This window comes from Dermochelys coriacea, chromosome 2 (genome assembly GCF_009764565.3).
Source record: "Dermochelys coriacea isolate rDerCor1 chromosome 2, rDerCor1.pri.v4, whole genome shotgun sequence".
Lineage (NCBI taxonomy): Eukaryota > Metazoa > Chordata > Testudines > Dermochelyidae > Dermochelys > Dermochelys coriacea.
Genome location: NC_050069.1, coordinates 62,470,881 through 62,488,719, shown reverse-complemented (window position 1 = coordinate 62,488,719; position 17,839 = coordinate 62,470,881). Strand labels below are relative to the sequence as shown.

Here is a 17,839-nt window from a genome sequence, read left to right as displayed (position 1 = left end):
TAAAGTAAAGCTGCATAGGTGACTGTTCATAGTCATGAACAACGCAGTTCTCTCAATAAACACTTAAGTACAATATTAGTTTTTATCGTCCATTTACTAGTTTAGCTGAGGCTGATTGGTAAGAGCAGTACAGAGAATTAGGCAGCCTATCAGCATTACATTTTACCCTTCTGTGTGTGTGCTGGAATCTTGGGACCCTGCTGCTCTGAGGAGGTCTTAGCGTCTCCCTCTGTGTGTGTTCTAGAAAATGGGTCCCCTGCCCTGCTAGAGTACTCTGAGTCCCTCTCCCTGCTCCCCATGTGAGTTGGGGGACCTATCCCATCTGAGCCCCTCTACTTTTTCTCAAGGGGGCTGGGATCTGGAGAATCTGACCCCCTCTGCCTGCTCTCCCATTTGAAAACCATGAAATACAAAGCTAAGGTACATGCCACCCCATGTGGGGTGGGGGAAATGAAATGTGTGTGTGTGTGGTGGGGGAACTGAGTGGACCAGGGGCATGACTATAGAGGCCTCACCAAAGCATGAATGAGGGGCCTAGTGGAGCCACAGGACCTGGCTGGGCATACAGCTTGGGCTAAGTAACCAAGGGAATGTGCAACCCTCCAGTAAGTTTCTGCCTGTGGTATGTTATACAGCAGCAGAGGCCACCAGATAGCAAGGAACAACGTTTTACATGCTAATGGCTTTTAAAGTGCTACTGATTTAATTGGATGGGAAGGGGAGAGATTAGCTGGAAATGTTGGTACGGGGATATATGTTGCAGGGAATGGTGTGGGAAAGGAGGAGAGATATACACCAGTCTTCTCTCAATTGATTAAAGTTACTGTAACCAACATGGAATAAAGCTGTCAAGATTTTGGACCACAGACCTGCCCTATCAGCAACTTCACCCTTCAAACATTTCAAAGCATGACCACTATCACCATTCCAATCTGACAAAGTGTGCAGCAGAGGGACAGACCACTCAGGAATCACATAACATTCTTTACCTTTAGCTAGCCATAGTAACACCTCAACTGCAAACCTAAATGATAACTACAACTGCTTAAATGAACTCTACTCCTACCAAAAATATTTCTCATTCTGTTAAAAAAAAATAAAAAAAAGAGAAATGTAGGAAACTCACAGACAAAAATACCCTTATTTAATGAAGAATTAAGGTTACCTGGTGATATCTTGTGCCCTTCCAGAACATCAAGTTCAGCAAACCTCAAACCTCTGAAAACCAGGAGATAAAAAGGTGAGCTACATGCCAGTGCAACCTTAGCTCTATCCTCTGAGTGATGCCCCAATATGGCCATAACACTCATCCTCTGCCTTTGCAGATAGTGGAGAACATTCAGGGAATAGCAAATAGGACGGCATCTTAGCACCTTCTCTTTCCTAAGGCAAAACTTGTGCTTAGGTAAACAGTACAGAACAGGAGCCACTCATACCTGCTCTACACTCAAACACTCAGCCGACAGAAACACCCCCTAAATTTTACACTAAATTGTACTAAATTTTACAACCCTTTTAGCAACCCCTTCACCTTTCACTCAGGATTCCACTTAACAGTTTACTTTCACTTAGCCATCATTAAACCTGCAGATCACTCTTACATCCCACCCAGCTGCTGACAATCCCTATGCCCTGTGGACTGCTACAGACAGATCCTAAGAACTCATGATTGAAATGAGGCATATTGTATGTGTCACGGTACACATACACCTCTCTCCTCTGATCACACACTCCGATGGCGGTGGGAAGACATGGGACAGAGAGAAGGGCTCAGACCCACCCCTCCTGAGCAGGGCAGGACTGCTCATAGTTCCTTATATCACAATCACAACTTTGCCAAGCCACTCCAACTATTTCTTCCACCATTCAATACAACTGCACCTAACACAATGAATCCAGCTGGAGTGCATGTAGATAATTCCCAGTGGGTATTGCCAGCTCCAGGGGGCCTGAGTTAAGTTTGCTTTGATGTGTACTTCAACTGTGTATTTCCTGGTTTCAGAGGTTTGAGTCTTGCTGAACTCAACATTCTGGAAAGGTATGAGATACCACCAGGCAATCTGAAGTCTACATTAACCAAAGTTTTCTTTCAGTTAATTCTATTTGATAACATTAAATGAAAGTGTGACTGCAAAGGTCATGCTTTGGATGCATAATCAATATAACCTCATTATCAATTATCCACAAAAAATGTTCTAAGATATGCATTGTGTGTATTGTACTATCTGAGCCAGCTGAAGATAATAAACTGAAAACATGTTTATACATGTTAAACATGTTGTATAATTTTATGTGATCATATGTTTAGTTTATTTCATACTGGGGATTATGTAATTTACAAAGAACCACAATACACAGAACAACACAATTCAAAGGCATTTGTAGGTATGCAATTGAGTTTGACAAGGAGCATGTGACTAATAGCTGAGGGGATCTGGAAGTAAAACTGATCACCCCAAATACTTCCAACTCTTGAACTAGGCACCAGGAAATGTCTGGCTGCTAGGAGAGCTGATTTTGCATAGTTGCAAGGGCAGATACTAGGGTTTTCATCACTCATTTCCTGATAGTTACATCATTTAAAGATATTGCTATTATTCCCAGTTATATAAACACATATTAAGTAGGCAACACAGGACTTTCTCAACACCTTCTGAATAACAAACCTATAAAATATTGATTCTACTAGCAAGAAAATGTGGGCAGAAACTGATAATTACAGTTTAAATTTACAACATCAACATTTCAACAACTTCTCTATTCAGGAAAAATTAATAGTGCTGTATCCCATTGGGAGGTATTAGGTATCTTTAAAATACTTAAATGATTTATTTTCTTTGAATTACATCCCCCAATACTCAAATTTCTTTATGCATATTTAAAACTAACATTTTAACCAATACAACATTTCTATTATTTTTACATTAGCAAAAAAAGATAGATTATCCATGTAATGTTCATTTCAGTGACATATTTAAGTAATCAAGCAATAATTAGCTTTTTCATTGTTTAAGCTATGCACAGTCCTCAGTGGATCTTATATGTAGTTTTAAAAAGATATTTAATATCTATTTTTAAGATACCAAGGGTCAAACATGACCTAGAATGTATGAAAAGAGAGGAAACATCTGTCAGAATAATTTACAGTGACAAACACATAAAGTAGCATAAATGTTCACTGATTTAGTTTGATTTGATACTTAATTTCAATTAAATAATACATATATTTGTTAAGTATGCTCACTTTCTGCATGGGGATGACTTGCCCATGACCCAAGCCCTTGGGTCTAGTAATGGAATATATGGGAACTTATGATTACGTCATACTTCAGCAAAGCTCTGAGAAGGTACATTCTTCTGGTTTATCTTTTTCTTGTTTTTATTATTTTATTAAACATTTTATTTTAAAATGTGGACAAATCCTCCTCATCTTATTCACGACTCACTAGCTTCAATGGAATGTGAGTAAGGTGATCAGGATTTGGCTCAAAGTCAGTGATTAAGTATTAAATGCAGTCTGCCTGTGCATAGCAACCAAAATGGAAAGGTCTATGTATTTGCAGGCTAGCAGCAATCTTGGCACAAAACTATTGTTCAGATGAGATACTGCAGTTTTCTTAAAAGAGCGAGAGGGCAGATATATGAGTTAAGTGTTGCAACAGAAAAATCTGTGGTTGCTTACTTGGAAATTTTCCCTTCTTCAAAGGGATATGCCCACAGATCCTCAGTGTGGGGCTGTCACCTGTCTGTAGCTGTAGGGGGCAGAATCAAGGCTGATTAGATGGCTGATGAGGGACGAGCTCCCAAATTCCGGAAACCCTCTCAGTTTTGAGATGCTTCCAAAACTAGCCCTTCTGGGCTGCTGAGACAAAAAACGAATCTCTTGTCTTGCATCAGCACCTTGCAAAAATAATACTCAATATCAGAAGATCATGAACAAGAAAAATTTAACTACTGCAGAGAATTTTAATCATAAGTTAAACGGATCTCACTTTTTCAGGGAGGCTATATCTGTGGACCTATCCCTTTGAAGAAAGGAACATATTCAGGTAAGCAACCACAAATTCTGCCATTCTCTCTCAGGCCTAGGTCCACAAATTCTCAGTGTGGGATTTTCTCAGCAGTGACAAAATTCCAAGGGAGGGCATAGGCGCTGACTCCGTGGGTGCTCCGGGGCTGAAGCACCCACAGGGAAAAAATGGTAGGTGCGGAGCACCCATCGGCAGCCCCCCATCAGCTCCCGCCAACCCACCCCCAGTGTCTCCTGCCAACTGGCAGGCCCCGCAGATCAGCACTTCCTCCTCCCTCCCCACACCTCCCGTCTACCACAAACAGTTGTTTTGTGGCATTCAGGGAGGCTGGAAGGGAGAGGAAGGAGTGGGAACGTGGCACGCTCAGGGGAGGGGACGGAACCGGGCAGGAAGAAGTGGGGTAGGAATGGAGCAGGGTTTGGAAGCGGCGGGGCAGGCCTTGAGGGTAGGGGTGGAGTTGGGGGCAGGGCCTGGGGCAGAGCCAGGGGTCGAGCATCCCCCAGCAGTTTGAAAAGTTGGTGCCTGTGAGGGAGGGTGCAAAATAATGTCACAGAGAAAAAGGATTCCCTTACTCTAAGGAATCACTACAGCATGCAGGACCTGCCTGCCAAAGGCTGCACTGGCTGAAGGCTGAGTATCTATCTTGTAAAACTTGGTAAGTGTATCTATGACCAAATTGCAGGTTTACAGATTTCATTGCTTTCTCAGTCCATGAGACCACCATCACTCATAGTGAGTGAAATCTGGTGCCCCACTGGAATAAAGATGGGACCCATTCTTCAAACCGCTTTATCTCCGTGAAAGATGCAGCAGGATGGATCAACTGACAAAGTTCCCCGTTCTGACACTTTTCTTGCCAAAGTGATAGTGATCAAAAAAGTCATTTTGATAGTCATTTTGTATGTCCCTTTCATGGAAAATGGAAGATTTTCTGGATATATTCAAAATTGCAGACAGTGCAAAAACACATACTTTTAAGGTATTAGCCTGCAACCTGATATCAAAACCATCTTGTAAAAACTACAGAACATGGAACACTTTGGCTACTTAATGCTAAATATGTCTCTCTGTATGCCAAACTTTGAATTTAGACCAGATCCCTGAGTAAGCCTTGTTGTTGATTCTCTCCTAGATGCTAACAGCATTTCAATGAGACCAGCAGAGTAACCCTTTCACTCTAGAAACTTCCTTTCAAATATCAAGTTTCACAAGGATTTAAGCAAGTTAAATCTAGAACTGGACCGCTAGATAATAAATCTGGCCTTGGGTTGAAGAACAATGGTGGCTCCACTGACATGTTCACAAGCAGTGGTGTAGTCTGAAACTGCAGCATCTCCCTGTTAGTCTCACCTTCTAACCCTACCCCCATGCAGCAGAGAGCAGGTCACAGTGGTATAGTGGAGCTGGATTGTCCTTCCGGTGCATTCTGGCTCTGCTACACCACTGTAGTAGAGCCGCCAGGGCCAATGGGAGGTCACAAAGATAATTTCTGCTTCTTCCTTTCTGATTTTCTATATTACCCTGATGATTATGGTATGATGCTCTGTAGTTTGGCTCAGGGGCAGGGGCAGGGGCAGGAGAGGCGTTGTCAGTGATTAAGGAAACTGTCCCAGTTGTTAGCTGGCAGAGTTTTGCAGATGAACAAGGGATAGAACCCTTCCTAGGCACAGAGAAAAGTGTCTTAGGAGGGGGCCCAGAGGAGGAAACTGGGGAAGGAATAGTGGGGGTACAGGAATGTCTCCTCACTAGTCACTTGGGAGAGGATGCCCAGGACAGAATGGCTGAGTCAGCACTGGTGCACTCAGGCACTCAGCCTGTGACACAGGTTTTGAGAAGGAACTGTGTAACTGACCTCCTGGAGAGGAGCAGTCACACTGCTGACTTCTCCGGGACAGAGAAAGGGATAGCGGAGGGTACCCCAATGCAGGTCCCAGTTTGTCAGGATGCAATTTCTGATAAATTTTTGAACGTAACTGTGTCTCTTTAAATCAAGATGCAGCTCCAATGCCTGTGATAACAGAGAAGTTGGGACCAGGAAATTGCCAGGTGATAGTTTGCCAGAATACAGATGACCCAACTGACAGAAAGGGGGGTGTTTTCTCCCAGGCTGGTGAGAGACAGGGAGTAGTTATGGAAAAGCTACTGGGAAAAGCGTCTGATCAAAGGGTAAGCAAACCTAGCCCAGAGAGCACAAATCACAGCCCTCTATGGGGCAGGGAAGGACTCAGTGTTGGGAGGGGGAAACACAGGATAATCCCAAAAGGGGAGCTGGATTTTCTGAATATGTACAGTCCTGGGGTTGGGAGACTGCTCCCCAAAGGGCCAGCCAATGTGCAGGATGTCCCTGGACTCTTATCTTGCCAGACCCTTAGATACCAAAATTCCAGAAACACGATTAAATTAAGAGCCCACACAGAGGGGAACACTGGAGGGAAAGAAAAACCAGTGACTGGTTACATGGGAGAGATAAAGGACACCATTGGTAATGAACAAACTAACCTCAAACTACACTATCTGAACAGAGGGTGTGGTATAAAGATACATATAAACACCCATCTGTGATAAAAATTTTTGGTATTAATGTTAAGTTTTGGGATAAGAATTTTGTTACTGATATTAAACCTTTTGGTAACGCTAGTTCTCAGTTAATACCTGTAAACAGATTTAAAGCTGATGACTGCAGAGAAGCCATAACAAACCTGGTTTGCTGTGTGTGAATGGAGAAACTGAGACACCCTGCCTCATGGCCTTGATAGCTGGGTGCCAAGAGAACTATAACACAAACTGCCTTCGAGCTAGTCAGTGACTAATCATCTTGCAGTAAACTAAGGGGGGGAGGTGTGATGCTCTGTACCTCGGGGGAACTCCCTGCACCCCCATGTTCATCCTTATAATATGATTGTGTGGTATCCAATGCAAAGTTTGTCATGAGAGGTGTCTTTGGAAGGCTCATGATTCACTGAGCATTGTGTTATAGTAATATTATAGTTTGTAATTTCATGTATATAATTATGGCTCTCAGAGTCGAGGATTCGAATGACTTAGCAGATCACCAGTCCAGATAACACCAGGGGAACGTCTTAGATGGGTACTGGGGGAAAAGCATAAAGTAAGCCAATTTGGCCACTTGAGTGACAGAGCATCTATGCCTAAGGCTCCTGGCTGCCTTTTGCTTGCAAAGTATTGGTGACCCTTCTGGTTTGCCTTGAATTCAAAACGATCTAGGATCGGAACTTCAAAATTTTTGATGATCAACTGGAAGTATTCGTTTTGAAGAGTCCATTTCACCTGATCAATTTTTTTTCTGCTCGGCCAGTCAGCCTTCACACTGCTGGTTTCATTGATACACAAGACCCTGATAGACCGTAGATAGGCCTCCACCCACTGCATCAGTGATGATGCTTCTTTTTGTAGATCCCTGAACTCATACTCCCTGATAGCTTACATATGTCATCATAAATGTACTGCCCATAATTACCAGAATATGACCATTCTGCAATTCTGAGGTCAGTTGTTTAAGAGCACAGAAAATTTATGCTTTTCTTTCGTTCTGAAGACCATGTCTCTGGACCCACAACTTCTTGGAAAATGCTTCCTATCCTTCCAGACTGGTGTCTGTTGTTATGACAGACCTCCCTGGCTCCACCATGGCCATCCCTTCAGGGAATCTCTCTGGACTCATCCACCAATCCAGGAATTTCAACACAAATGATGGAATGTTCACTTTTCAAGATGGAAATATCAGAAAATGGCAGGGAAGGAAGAGAAGGAAACTCTGGAGAGTCCTCCTATGGTTTTCTTGCCCAAGGCACTCTCCCTATGCAGGACACAATCATCCCTAGAACACCCACTGGGGTGTCTATCTACATCATTGGGCACCTCCTCAGGAGAGTAATTGCTGATCTCATCTTATCGCATATTTTGGCTGACAGATATATTCTGTAGGCCTACGTGACTATCAACACTCCAAGATGAAATAGGTTCTGAGGTGGTTGAAGATGATGCTTTCCAAAATTTACTATAAATCCCTGCTGTTGCAATATTTAGTTGCTTGAGTGGACCACTCCTTTGATAAGGCTCTCACTAGAAAGTCAACCAAGAAAGAACAGACTTGTAACCCTTTCTGTCTGAGAAAATCCATCAGAACAACAAGGACTTTTGTAAATACTCGAGGTGTGGATGACAGTCCAAAAGGCAGCACTTTGTACTGAAAATGACTGGTCCCATGAGTGAATCGCAGAAATTTCCTGAGCACCTTGTGAACTAGCACGTGAAGACTGGTCTCCTTCAAATTGATTGACGTAAGGTAATCCACCAGGCAGATTGTTGCCATCATGGACTTCAAGATCTCCGTTATGAATTTGCCCACCCTTATGAATTTGTTTAGGTGTTATAAGTCCAACACCACTCTGTCCTTCTTGGAACTCTTGGGTACCAGAAACAAGACTGAGCAGTAGCCACAGAACATCTCCACTTCAGGATCTCTCTCTATCATGCCAATTTGAAAAATCTGATCTATGGCCTTTAGCATATTTTAAATTTTGGGGGGATTTGAGGGTATTAAAGAAGGGCAAAAATTATGATTTGGTATCTTTGAAAATTCTATGATGCATATCCAAGACCAGTCTGTCTAATATGGAGAGAGGACATTGGTTCTTGAATTTTAATAGTCTCCCACTAGGTCAGAAGTTTACTGCCCATAGTCAGGCACTGTTTCTATTATTGGAATTTGCATTGTGGGAAGACTGGTCTCTCCCCTTTCCAGGCTTAGACTTTTTCCAGTTGCTTTTGCTGTAGTCATGCAGTCCAAACTGTGAGGAGTAGACACAAAAAGGATATTTAGAGGCTGGCTATCCCTTTTCCTGGATTTGAAGTTAGGAGAGTTTCTTTAACGTCTTTTTGATTTATCTGAGGATTCCACCACCACTTTGTCTAACAGCCCCCCAAATAATTGACATCCTGAATATTTCAAAATGGCTAACATGATTTTGGCCTGTATATTGCCCTTTCAGGCTCATAATCAAATATGCCATCTGGTCATCACACTGGAGGCCATGGCATTTGCTGAAAACATCAAAGCATCCCTGGCTGCATCAGCTACAAGTGCTGAAGCCACTGAGCTTTTCTTTAACTCTGAACCTAATCACAATGATTTCTTAGACGTTTTTTGGGAATCTGACTGTCAAATTATCAGTCCAGGACAGTATTGCTCTTCTAAAATGTGTGGCCACAGAAAAAGCCCTCAGAGATAAAAAGCCCTCAGAGAGGAACATGCACCCTTGAACATATAGCACAGTGATATTTCCATTCTGTGGTCGTTGAGTTCTTTTGGGAATAAGTTCCCTTCCACTGGGGCAGTGGTGTCTTTGACTAGAACTGAAACTGCCCCATCCACTATAGGCGGAGTCACAAAATCTGCTTTTCTACAGTGCACTTTGTAAAATTTTTTAACATGCCTGCACAACCTCACACATTTTGCTGGTGTTTCCCATTTGGCCTTAATTACTTTTTCGAAAAAGATGTGAAGGGAAATACATGATTCAGATTTTGAACTGGATGGAAAATTCTTGTTTGTAAATTCTGTACCAATCCCCTCTCCTTCCTATTTAGAATCTTTTCTAATCGGCTCATCTGATGGAAACCCAAGTATCTAATGACCTTTCATAATATCTTCTAAAATGATTCAGTTGGAAAAAGATTCTCTTTGTTTCTCTTCATTCTCTGATTCACACTCTGAGATTGAGAATTCACCTGCTTCCTGTGAAGATGATCCCGACTTTCCTCTTGACTCCTTTTTTCCCCTCTCTTGGGCTTAGATTGAACAGATTTTTTAACCTGCTTTTTTTTTTTTGGTGATGTCCATAAAGAAAAGGATAAAAATGAACTAAACGATGATGAAGAAGAGCCAGACACATAAACAATTCTATTCCTTTTATTGTGCTTGTTCTTTCCATGTATGAAAACCTTGTGAGCAGAGCCTTGAGCTTTGGCACTCTCTGGTAATGAGCCTGGGAAGCTGCTATCCCCAGAGGAACAGGCCAGTTTTTTAAGTCTCTGAGGTAATTTCTTGAACCCTTTCCCCCTTTTTAAAATTTTTACTCCTTAGGGGAGTGGAGACTGGGAATCTGAATCAAATAAAGAATTCTGAAAATATCTTCTGCTAATAGCATCTTTTTATCTTTGTGCCTTTGAGAATGGACAGAGTGCCTGTAAGGGGACACTGCAGCTGCAGCCTGGGTCTTACAAGATGACAGGATCTGAAGTAAAGGCACTTTTCATGCCAAATCCAAGAGTTGCTCCGTAGCGCAAGAAGGAATTTCTTCCTGAGAGCAGGATTCCCTTCTTTTCCCCTGTGTGCAAAATTCTGGGCATCCCATGGGGCTATGGAAAAGAGACAAAATTGCCCAGTGAAGGAAGGTAGGCAGAGGGGTGATGAAACCTGCACTGTGGGAGGACGAATGCCCAAAATGGTCTCACTAGCCGCTCCTTGCTCTGTGGCAGATTCAGCCGGTCCCGCTTATGGTTTTCCCATGCTGGGCTGTTGCCCTTTGATGTAACCACCTGTGGCAGCCAAAAGGTTATCTTCATTTTTCTCAAAAAGAAAAGGAGTACTTGTGGCACCTTAGAGACTAACAAATTTATTAGAGCATAAGCTTTATAAATCTCTCCTCTGTTTTTTCCACCAAATGCATCCGATGAAGTGAGCTGTAGCTCACGAAAGCTTATGCTCTAATAAATTTGTTAGTCTCTAAGGTGCTACAAGTACTCCTTTTCTTTTTGTGAATACAGACTAACACGGCTGCTACTCTGAAACCTTCATTTTTCTGTCATCCTTCAAGACATTTGCAGCCCAGCTGTCAGACTCCACAGGGCTGGCCCTAGACCAAAGGGCACTTCAGGCAAGGACCATCTTCTGCGCCTCTCTCCCTCCATTTATTAGACCTTTGAATATCTCATTTTTTAATTCATTTGTAGTCAATTTCATGACTTTGATGAATGATTTGTATGCATGATTTGTCCTTGTCATATAAGACAATACATTTGCATGCTAGGATCAGTAAATCTGTATTTATTCATGCCATACATAAGCAAATTAAAAATTTATTTCCTCTAAGCTTATAGAAACTTTTTAATTTTAAGAATAACTGAAATGTATTAACATTAAGAAACTGAACTGTTTATCAACATTGGATGGATCAGTATTAAATACTATTACAGCATGTGACTGCCTTAGAACAGTGGTTTTCAAAGCCGGTCCGCCGCTTGTTCAGGGAAAGCCCCTGGCGGGTTGGACCGGTTTGTTTACATGCCGCGTCTGCAGGTTCGGCCGATCGCGGCTCCCACTGGCCGCGGTTCGCCGCTCCAGGCCAATGGGGGCTGCAGGAAGGGCGGCCAGCACATCCCTTTGCAGTACTCCAAAGAGAGTACTGAATCTAAAGATGACGTTGCATCTGACACAACCAGTTTGAGGGAATGGAAACCACAAGGCACAAAGAAAGCTCTTGAATTCAGCACAAGGATCCTTGCCTGGATGCCACTGTTTCTTCCCTTCATGTTTGTGCTGTTGTTTTAACCTTGGCCATGGCAGACCCAAAGCTTTATTTTATTCTCATTCAAAACATTCATAAACAGCTTTGTTAGGCACTTTCCAATAGAGTCATCCACGTACTGGAAGCAGATAAGGTGTTCCTTTACATGGATACATCCATCCTCGTCATCAACAAATCTTACTGTAAATTACATCTTTTTACTGTGCCTAATGTCAGGATGCAGTCCATTATTATGGTATAATACTTTGCTTTGTTGAGCTGTGTCAATATGTTATCAAGCACCTTCCTTGTCATAAGATCAATCAATTCATTTTGAATTGTTTTGCTGCAGTAATGGTCCACAGCTTCTTACAAACTACTCCATGTAGATATGCACACATGACATCATGGTATTTCCCAAAGAGCTCTAACAAAGTTATGTTCAGTGAACAACTTAGCCCTAGAAAGCCAAATTATTCTTTGCAAGGAAGAGGGTACTTGAGATCAGACGATCAAGCACATTCCTCCAATGCAGGGTTTCTACATTAATAATGTGCTGATTTTCTGTATTTATTCAGCTTAAGCCTGGACTCGACCTCCATCCATTTGGAGTAGGCCGTAAAATGGCCGGGTGACTTTTCACATTGCTTCAGAACTTCAACTAACTTATGCCATTAATTGTACTCGGAAAGCGAACGCAACCATTTGGCATGCTTGTTAAATATTTTGCAACAAAAACAGAACACTTTGTAAGTTGATTTTGAGTAAACTAGCCAATACCGAAACAGTTTCTCACCATTCTCGAGCACTCTTTTGCAAAGTGACTTTGAGAAGTGTCACTTCTGCTCATTTACTGGAAACATCATATCCTTGCTTTTGCCTGGCTTGTTCAAAATTGTACGATCAATATCGGCACAGTTTAGGATCACTGGCCATAAAAAGCAAGATCTGATGTATTTATTTGTGGTGTGCAATTTTTCTCACTGCTGTTTCTGCCATCGTGCAAGGCTGATCCTTCTTTATTATTTCTCTTTTTTTCATATAAACCTGATTTTTCTTTATCATTACTCTCCTTTTCGTGTGAACCACATACTTCTTTATCATCACTCTTCTTTATGTAGCCAGGAAATCTGGATGATTCTCCATCACTTTCTTCACATTTCCATTCCTTATCTTTAGGTAAATCTACTAATTCCTTAGTAATAGGACTACCATCATTTACACTTCACTCCTCATTTTCTTCTGCAGTGGGACAATTGCTACTGCTTAAGCCTGCGCTATGTTGTTCTGTTTGAGACATTTTCCCATCAAATTTGCCCCTTGCTGCAACCTAGATTGCAACTGAGCCTTTCGCTTCCTATACTAAGCTTCTGAAGGCATCTTCAGGGGCATCTTTTATTTTCTATGGGGGAAAGCAGACAGTATTAAAGAGACCAAAGTTTATGTTCCGCAGTCTTAGAAAGTTATCACACATTACGTGTTAAGCATGGCAAAAGAAATAACAGCCCAGCATCCCAGGCAGTTGCCTGGGTTGGTTGCCCCTAAATCCAGCCCTGAGACTCCTTGCTGGTAGGAACCAGGCTCCTGGGTTGGAGTAAGGCAACCAAAGCAAAACCATTCTGACCTGATGAATGAGGCAGCTGCAGTGAACGAAACATAAACCTCTCCTTCTGCACACTGTGGCAGGGAGATAGAGCAGGATGAATACAACCTTGGTCTTCTATTTTTGAACCTTTCTCCACCATCCTCTTAGCCTGTTACCTGAGTGGTGGGGTGGGTGGTGTTGCGATGGTAATTCCAGGCAGGAGACAAACCACTCTTCAGGTTTTTCTTTTCTTATTTATTTTTGAATTCTCTCTCTTGCACTGGATTCTCCCACTCAGCCAGTAGCAACAAAAGGCCAGAACAAAACTGAGGAGGTATCCAAAAGGTGGGGGCTAGTCCCTAATCAGCAATCCAATCAGCTTTGATTCTGTTTCTTACAGCTACAAATAGACAATGACGCCACACTGAGGATATGCAGAGAGGGAAGCTTTCAGAGAGAAGTCTTACTTCAATAATTTTTGTAAAGTGCTCTGAGATCCTCATTTGGAAGGAACTATGTAAGATCAAATTATTATAATAGCAGTGCATATAGTAAGGCAGTGAGGGATGCCATCTTTTTTGAGCATGTCTGCCAGAGCTCCACCATCACTTGGATTAATAAAAGACCTGTTTACAGTACTAGTTTTTGAAAATATCAGCTATAGATGGTCTGACCGCAGTTCATTACAGCCCTTTTTATATGAATCACAAAGACCCATAGACTGTTCCTAAGACATCACTGAAATAAATGGTATTAATTTCCATTTACCAATAAAGCAAATACTGATATTTTATTCCAGTAGAGTACTGAAGGTGAAATTCTGCTCCCACTGATGTCTATAGGAGTCTTCATATTGACTTCAATAGGGCCAGGATTTCACTGTGATTTGCTAAATTATTGGGAATTTTCATAAACTGAAGTTGTTTCACAGTTGCACATTCTAACATATAAGATGCCTATTTATTATCTTTAGCAAACCAGTGTAACTAAATACAATTTCACTATCAACCCTTACATTCAAGGAGTATTTCCCCTTGACATCTGGTTTTCATTTTTAACATATGTTCTTATAATAACCAACATAATTTCTACTTAAAAGTACTGATGAAATGTTAAGTGTAAAAGAGTCATAAAATCATAGTTTTGAACTTCACTGTCCTGGGGATGGGGGGGTGGGATTACTGATATGCAGGATTTTTTCCCTACTAATACAATATACTTACTATAGAGGGTTCAATTAATTTTGTGTGTCTAAATGCTAATGGAAACATAAAATAAACTTACTATGCCATAGTCTAAAAAAAATGCAATGAGCTCATATGAAATTCTTTCAAAAGTACACCTGAGTAGATATGCCTTACCACATCTGTCTCAGCAATACAGCCTTTAAATAATACATACAAGAGGACTAGACAACATAGCTGCAAGTCTAATCTCGTCTTTAAACACTATTGCTAAGCATTTATTGTTGAACTTTATATTTACTTCACTACTGCAGTTACAACAGTGCTCACTACAGGTGAGGTGGTCAGCATTTCCAAGAGAAACTTTTGCTTCTAATTAATAATTCATCTGCACATTGTTTTAAAATAATTTTTTTCCATAAAGAGTTTAATCTTTAGCCATATTCTGCCTTTAGCTACACTAGTACAAACCTTGCAAAATCAATGGGTTTGCATTTATATAAATGAGAGCAGAATCTGACTTCTACCATATCCCCATAAAATAGTGTGAAGGTATTTGAAGATGCCATTTTCTTCTTCTGCAACTCAAGAGCAATCTGTTCTCTAAAACAGAATTGTATTTCATGATGAAAGCTAGTGGTATTTTGGAAAATAAGCAATTTTGTTTAAGAAATTTAGACTACAATTTGCATAATTAAACCCTTTTATCCCCAATGAAAAAAAACTATGAGGCATTTTGTAGCCATATGTAGTTTTATGCACAAGAGCAAAAAATAAATGTATTAATTTATATTTGTTTCCATTCTTCATTTCACATGATTAAAAAAATAAACATAACCTAGTAAGAAGGAAAATTTCTGAAGTTTTCCCATGTGTCACTTGGTTTTAATTAGCTCAGCAGAGCATGGCAGACTGCTGTATCAACTGAAAAAAAAAAAGACTGTTTTCTGCACTTTTTAGTGATTTGGTAGTTACTGGCAAATAATAATACAAAATTATGAAGCCAGTTCACGAGCGCCTTTACTGGTTAAGGCAAGTACTGGTACTTAAGTGGAACTTAATTATTTTAAGATCACACTGTTTAAAGGTGTGTTTTCTAAGCATTTGACTGAAACTTGTCCAAGTAATCTATAAACAAGAAAAAAAATAATCCTAAACATTACTAGTGTTTAATTACTAGTGTTTAAATGAGAATGCTGAACTGTTTAATTCCATTTTTTTTGTTTGAAAAGATTACTGTGTTATGCAATCACCAGTTTGACTTTGGTTGGTATTAACCCAGGCTGGCCAGAAAACATTTGCAAAGTTTTGAAATCTGTTTTTGTTCTACACTGGAACAAAATTGAGATCTTTTGAAAGTTTTCATGAAAAATGAGAGAAAGACACACCATTTCCCTGCAACGGGCAGTAGACCAGAGGTTAGGGCACTGACTCTGCCTGAGTCAGAGCAGGGACTTGAACCTGAGTATCGCAGATGAATGCCTTTATCTACTGGACTATAGAGTCAGTCTCTCTTGCTCACTCAATTAATATTTAATTATTTATACATAGTGGAACAGCTCCAACCAGAGAGATTGAGAGATTTCAGAATCAGAGAGCAGGGACTTGAACTAGGTCTACTACATCCTGGTTGAGTACCCTAAACTCTGGCCTGTTGGATATTCTGGGGTGGACAAATTTCTCTCATTTTGAAATTCCATCCTGCACCTACAAAGGTGCACTTTCCTGACAAAGGTTTCAATAAAACTGAATCTTTCCTGCAAAAAGTTTGGAGTTGTTGAATCAATATTTTCCTACAAAAAGAGCTGAGTCACAAATTTCCTGATCAGCCCTAGTATTAACACAACAGAAAACAAGCCTAATCCAGTCCGAGGTTTAATCTTGTTCTCAGATAAACAGGCACTTATAGCTGCAAAATTTACAAAGTCAGCTAATGGTGTTGGTACAAAGATAGGTGTATATATACTAAACATGTCTGTGATATAGCAAGAATTCAGAATAAATGATGATAGTATCATTAAGGCTATGTTTTAGTCACAGGTAGTTTTAGTAAAAGTCATGGGCAGTAAACAAAAATTCACAGCTCCTGATGTGTCCATGACTTGTATTATATACCCCGGACTAAATTTTGGGTGCTCTGGGGCAGGAGTGGCCTGGGGGCACCGTGGCTGCTCTGGGCCCCCTGCTGCTGTGGGGGGCAGCGGCCAGAGACCGCTGCTGCTGCTAAGGGGTGTGGGGGGCCGCGGTGGCCCAAGACTGCCCTAGCAGTGGCCAGTTTGGCTGGCCCAGGGGCTGCCTGAGCTGCTCGGGAAGCCCCCAGGCCAGACGTACCTGCTGCTGCAGAAGTCATGGAGGTCCCGAAAAGTCAAGGAATTTATGACTTTCGTGACAGATTCGCAGCCTTAAGTATCATACCCATGTCACTATGTAACTGGAGCCATGAAAGTGTGGTGGACCAGCCTAACTTAGAATTGTTTTCTTTGCAACATCAACTGACTAAAGAAACTCAAGAATAAACATCTATTCTGTGAACAAGAAAAGTCATTAGGTCCTGCATTCTATAAAATATTTTAGGGCTACAAATTTGGAATGAGTTAAAATAGCATTTTTTGTCTCTTGCGTCATTCATGTCTCATGTTAGAGGCTGAACTATCAGCATCATGCTTGATGTATAATGCAAAAGTTGAACACAAGCAAATTATGCTGTTGGAAAATATATAAAACCCCTGGCTGATTAACTTTACTACCTTGTTTTAGGGCAACACTAATCTTTGTTTTTAAACTATGTATTGCCCTTTCATTGAGCTTTATACTCAAGTGAATATATGTGCTGGTTCATTGACAGATGTAAAAACAATGCCATTAAGTGAACTGTGAGAGCAGAGAGCCAAGAGGCAGGAGCCTGCAGCTGCAGAATTCCCACTGCAGCAGTTTTTTTTACCATCAGCCATTCTAACAGAGACAGAGCAATCTCCTCACACTGTCAGTAAACATCATCAAGACTTTATATTTTAGAAGTTAATTTATTAAGGAAAGAACCTGCTGTTTAGACAGAAGCTTGATTATGCATCTGATGGAAAATTTTCAATTGCTAGCTGCTGCTAAGAAGCTATAAAGGAGTCTCATTCATCTTTTTAAAAAGCGTGTTCCACCATCTCAACATATAAAGAATAGTTTTTATAAGGAACAAGTGTTTTCAGATTGTAAATTAGCAAAATTGTCACTTGGTTCTCCTCTTCTTAGCCTCAGACCCTAAACTGTCTAAGGCTTCAAAAGACAGGTCACTTGCTGAAAAAATTCAAAGAGACAATATTCTGAATTACTTGATATTGTTTTTTTAATTATGTTATGTTTGGAAATCTTCTAAGCTGCCTAGCATCATAAAATAATTTATAAGCCAAACTGTGCAAAACTTGAAATATTCATTTGGAAAAGTATCTGATAAACTATTTGGTTCAAACAAAGTGCTGTTTTACAATTTAAAATGTCATCATTCTGTTAATATTCAAC

At 40.8% G+C, this 17,839-nt stretch overlaps 1 protein-coding gene across 4 annotated transcripts in view; it reads right to left on the bottom strand.

Moving 5' to 3' along the window:
• PPP1R42 (protein phosphatase 1 regulatory subunit 42) overlaps positions 1 to 17,839 on the bottom strand; it is a 75,140-nt gene that overhangs the window by 9,398 nt on the left and 47,903 nt on the right. The window contains exon 9 of one of the 4 annotated variants that reach the window (XM_043507771.1): positions 13,182 to 13,545. The exons of the other annotated variants lie outside the window; for them this stretch is intronic. Coding sequence (XP_043363706.1) covers positions 13,521 to 13,545 — 25 coding nt within the window. The 3' untranslated portion in view covers positions 13,182 to 13,520. Of the gene's footprint in view, positions 1 to 13,181; positions 13,546 to 17,839 lie in introns of those variants that run through there. 4 annotated transcript variants of the gene reach the window in all.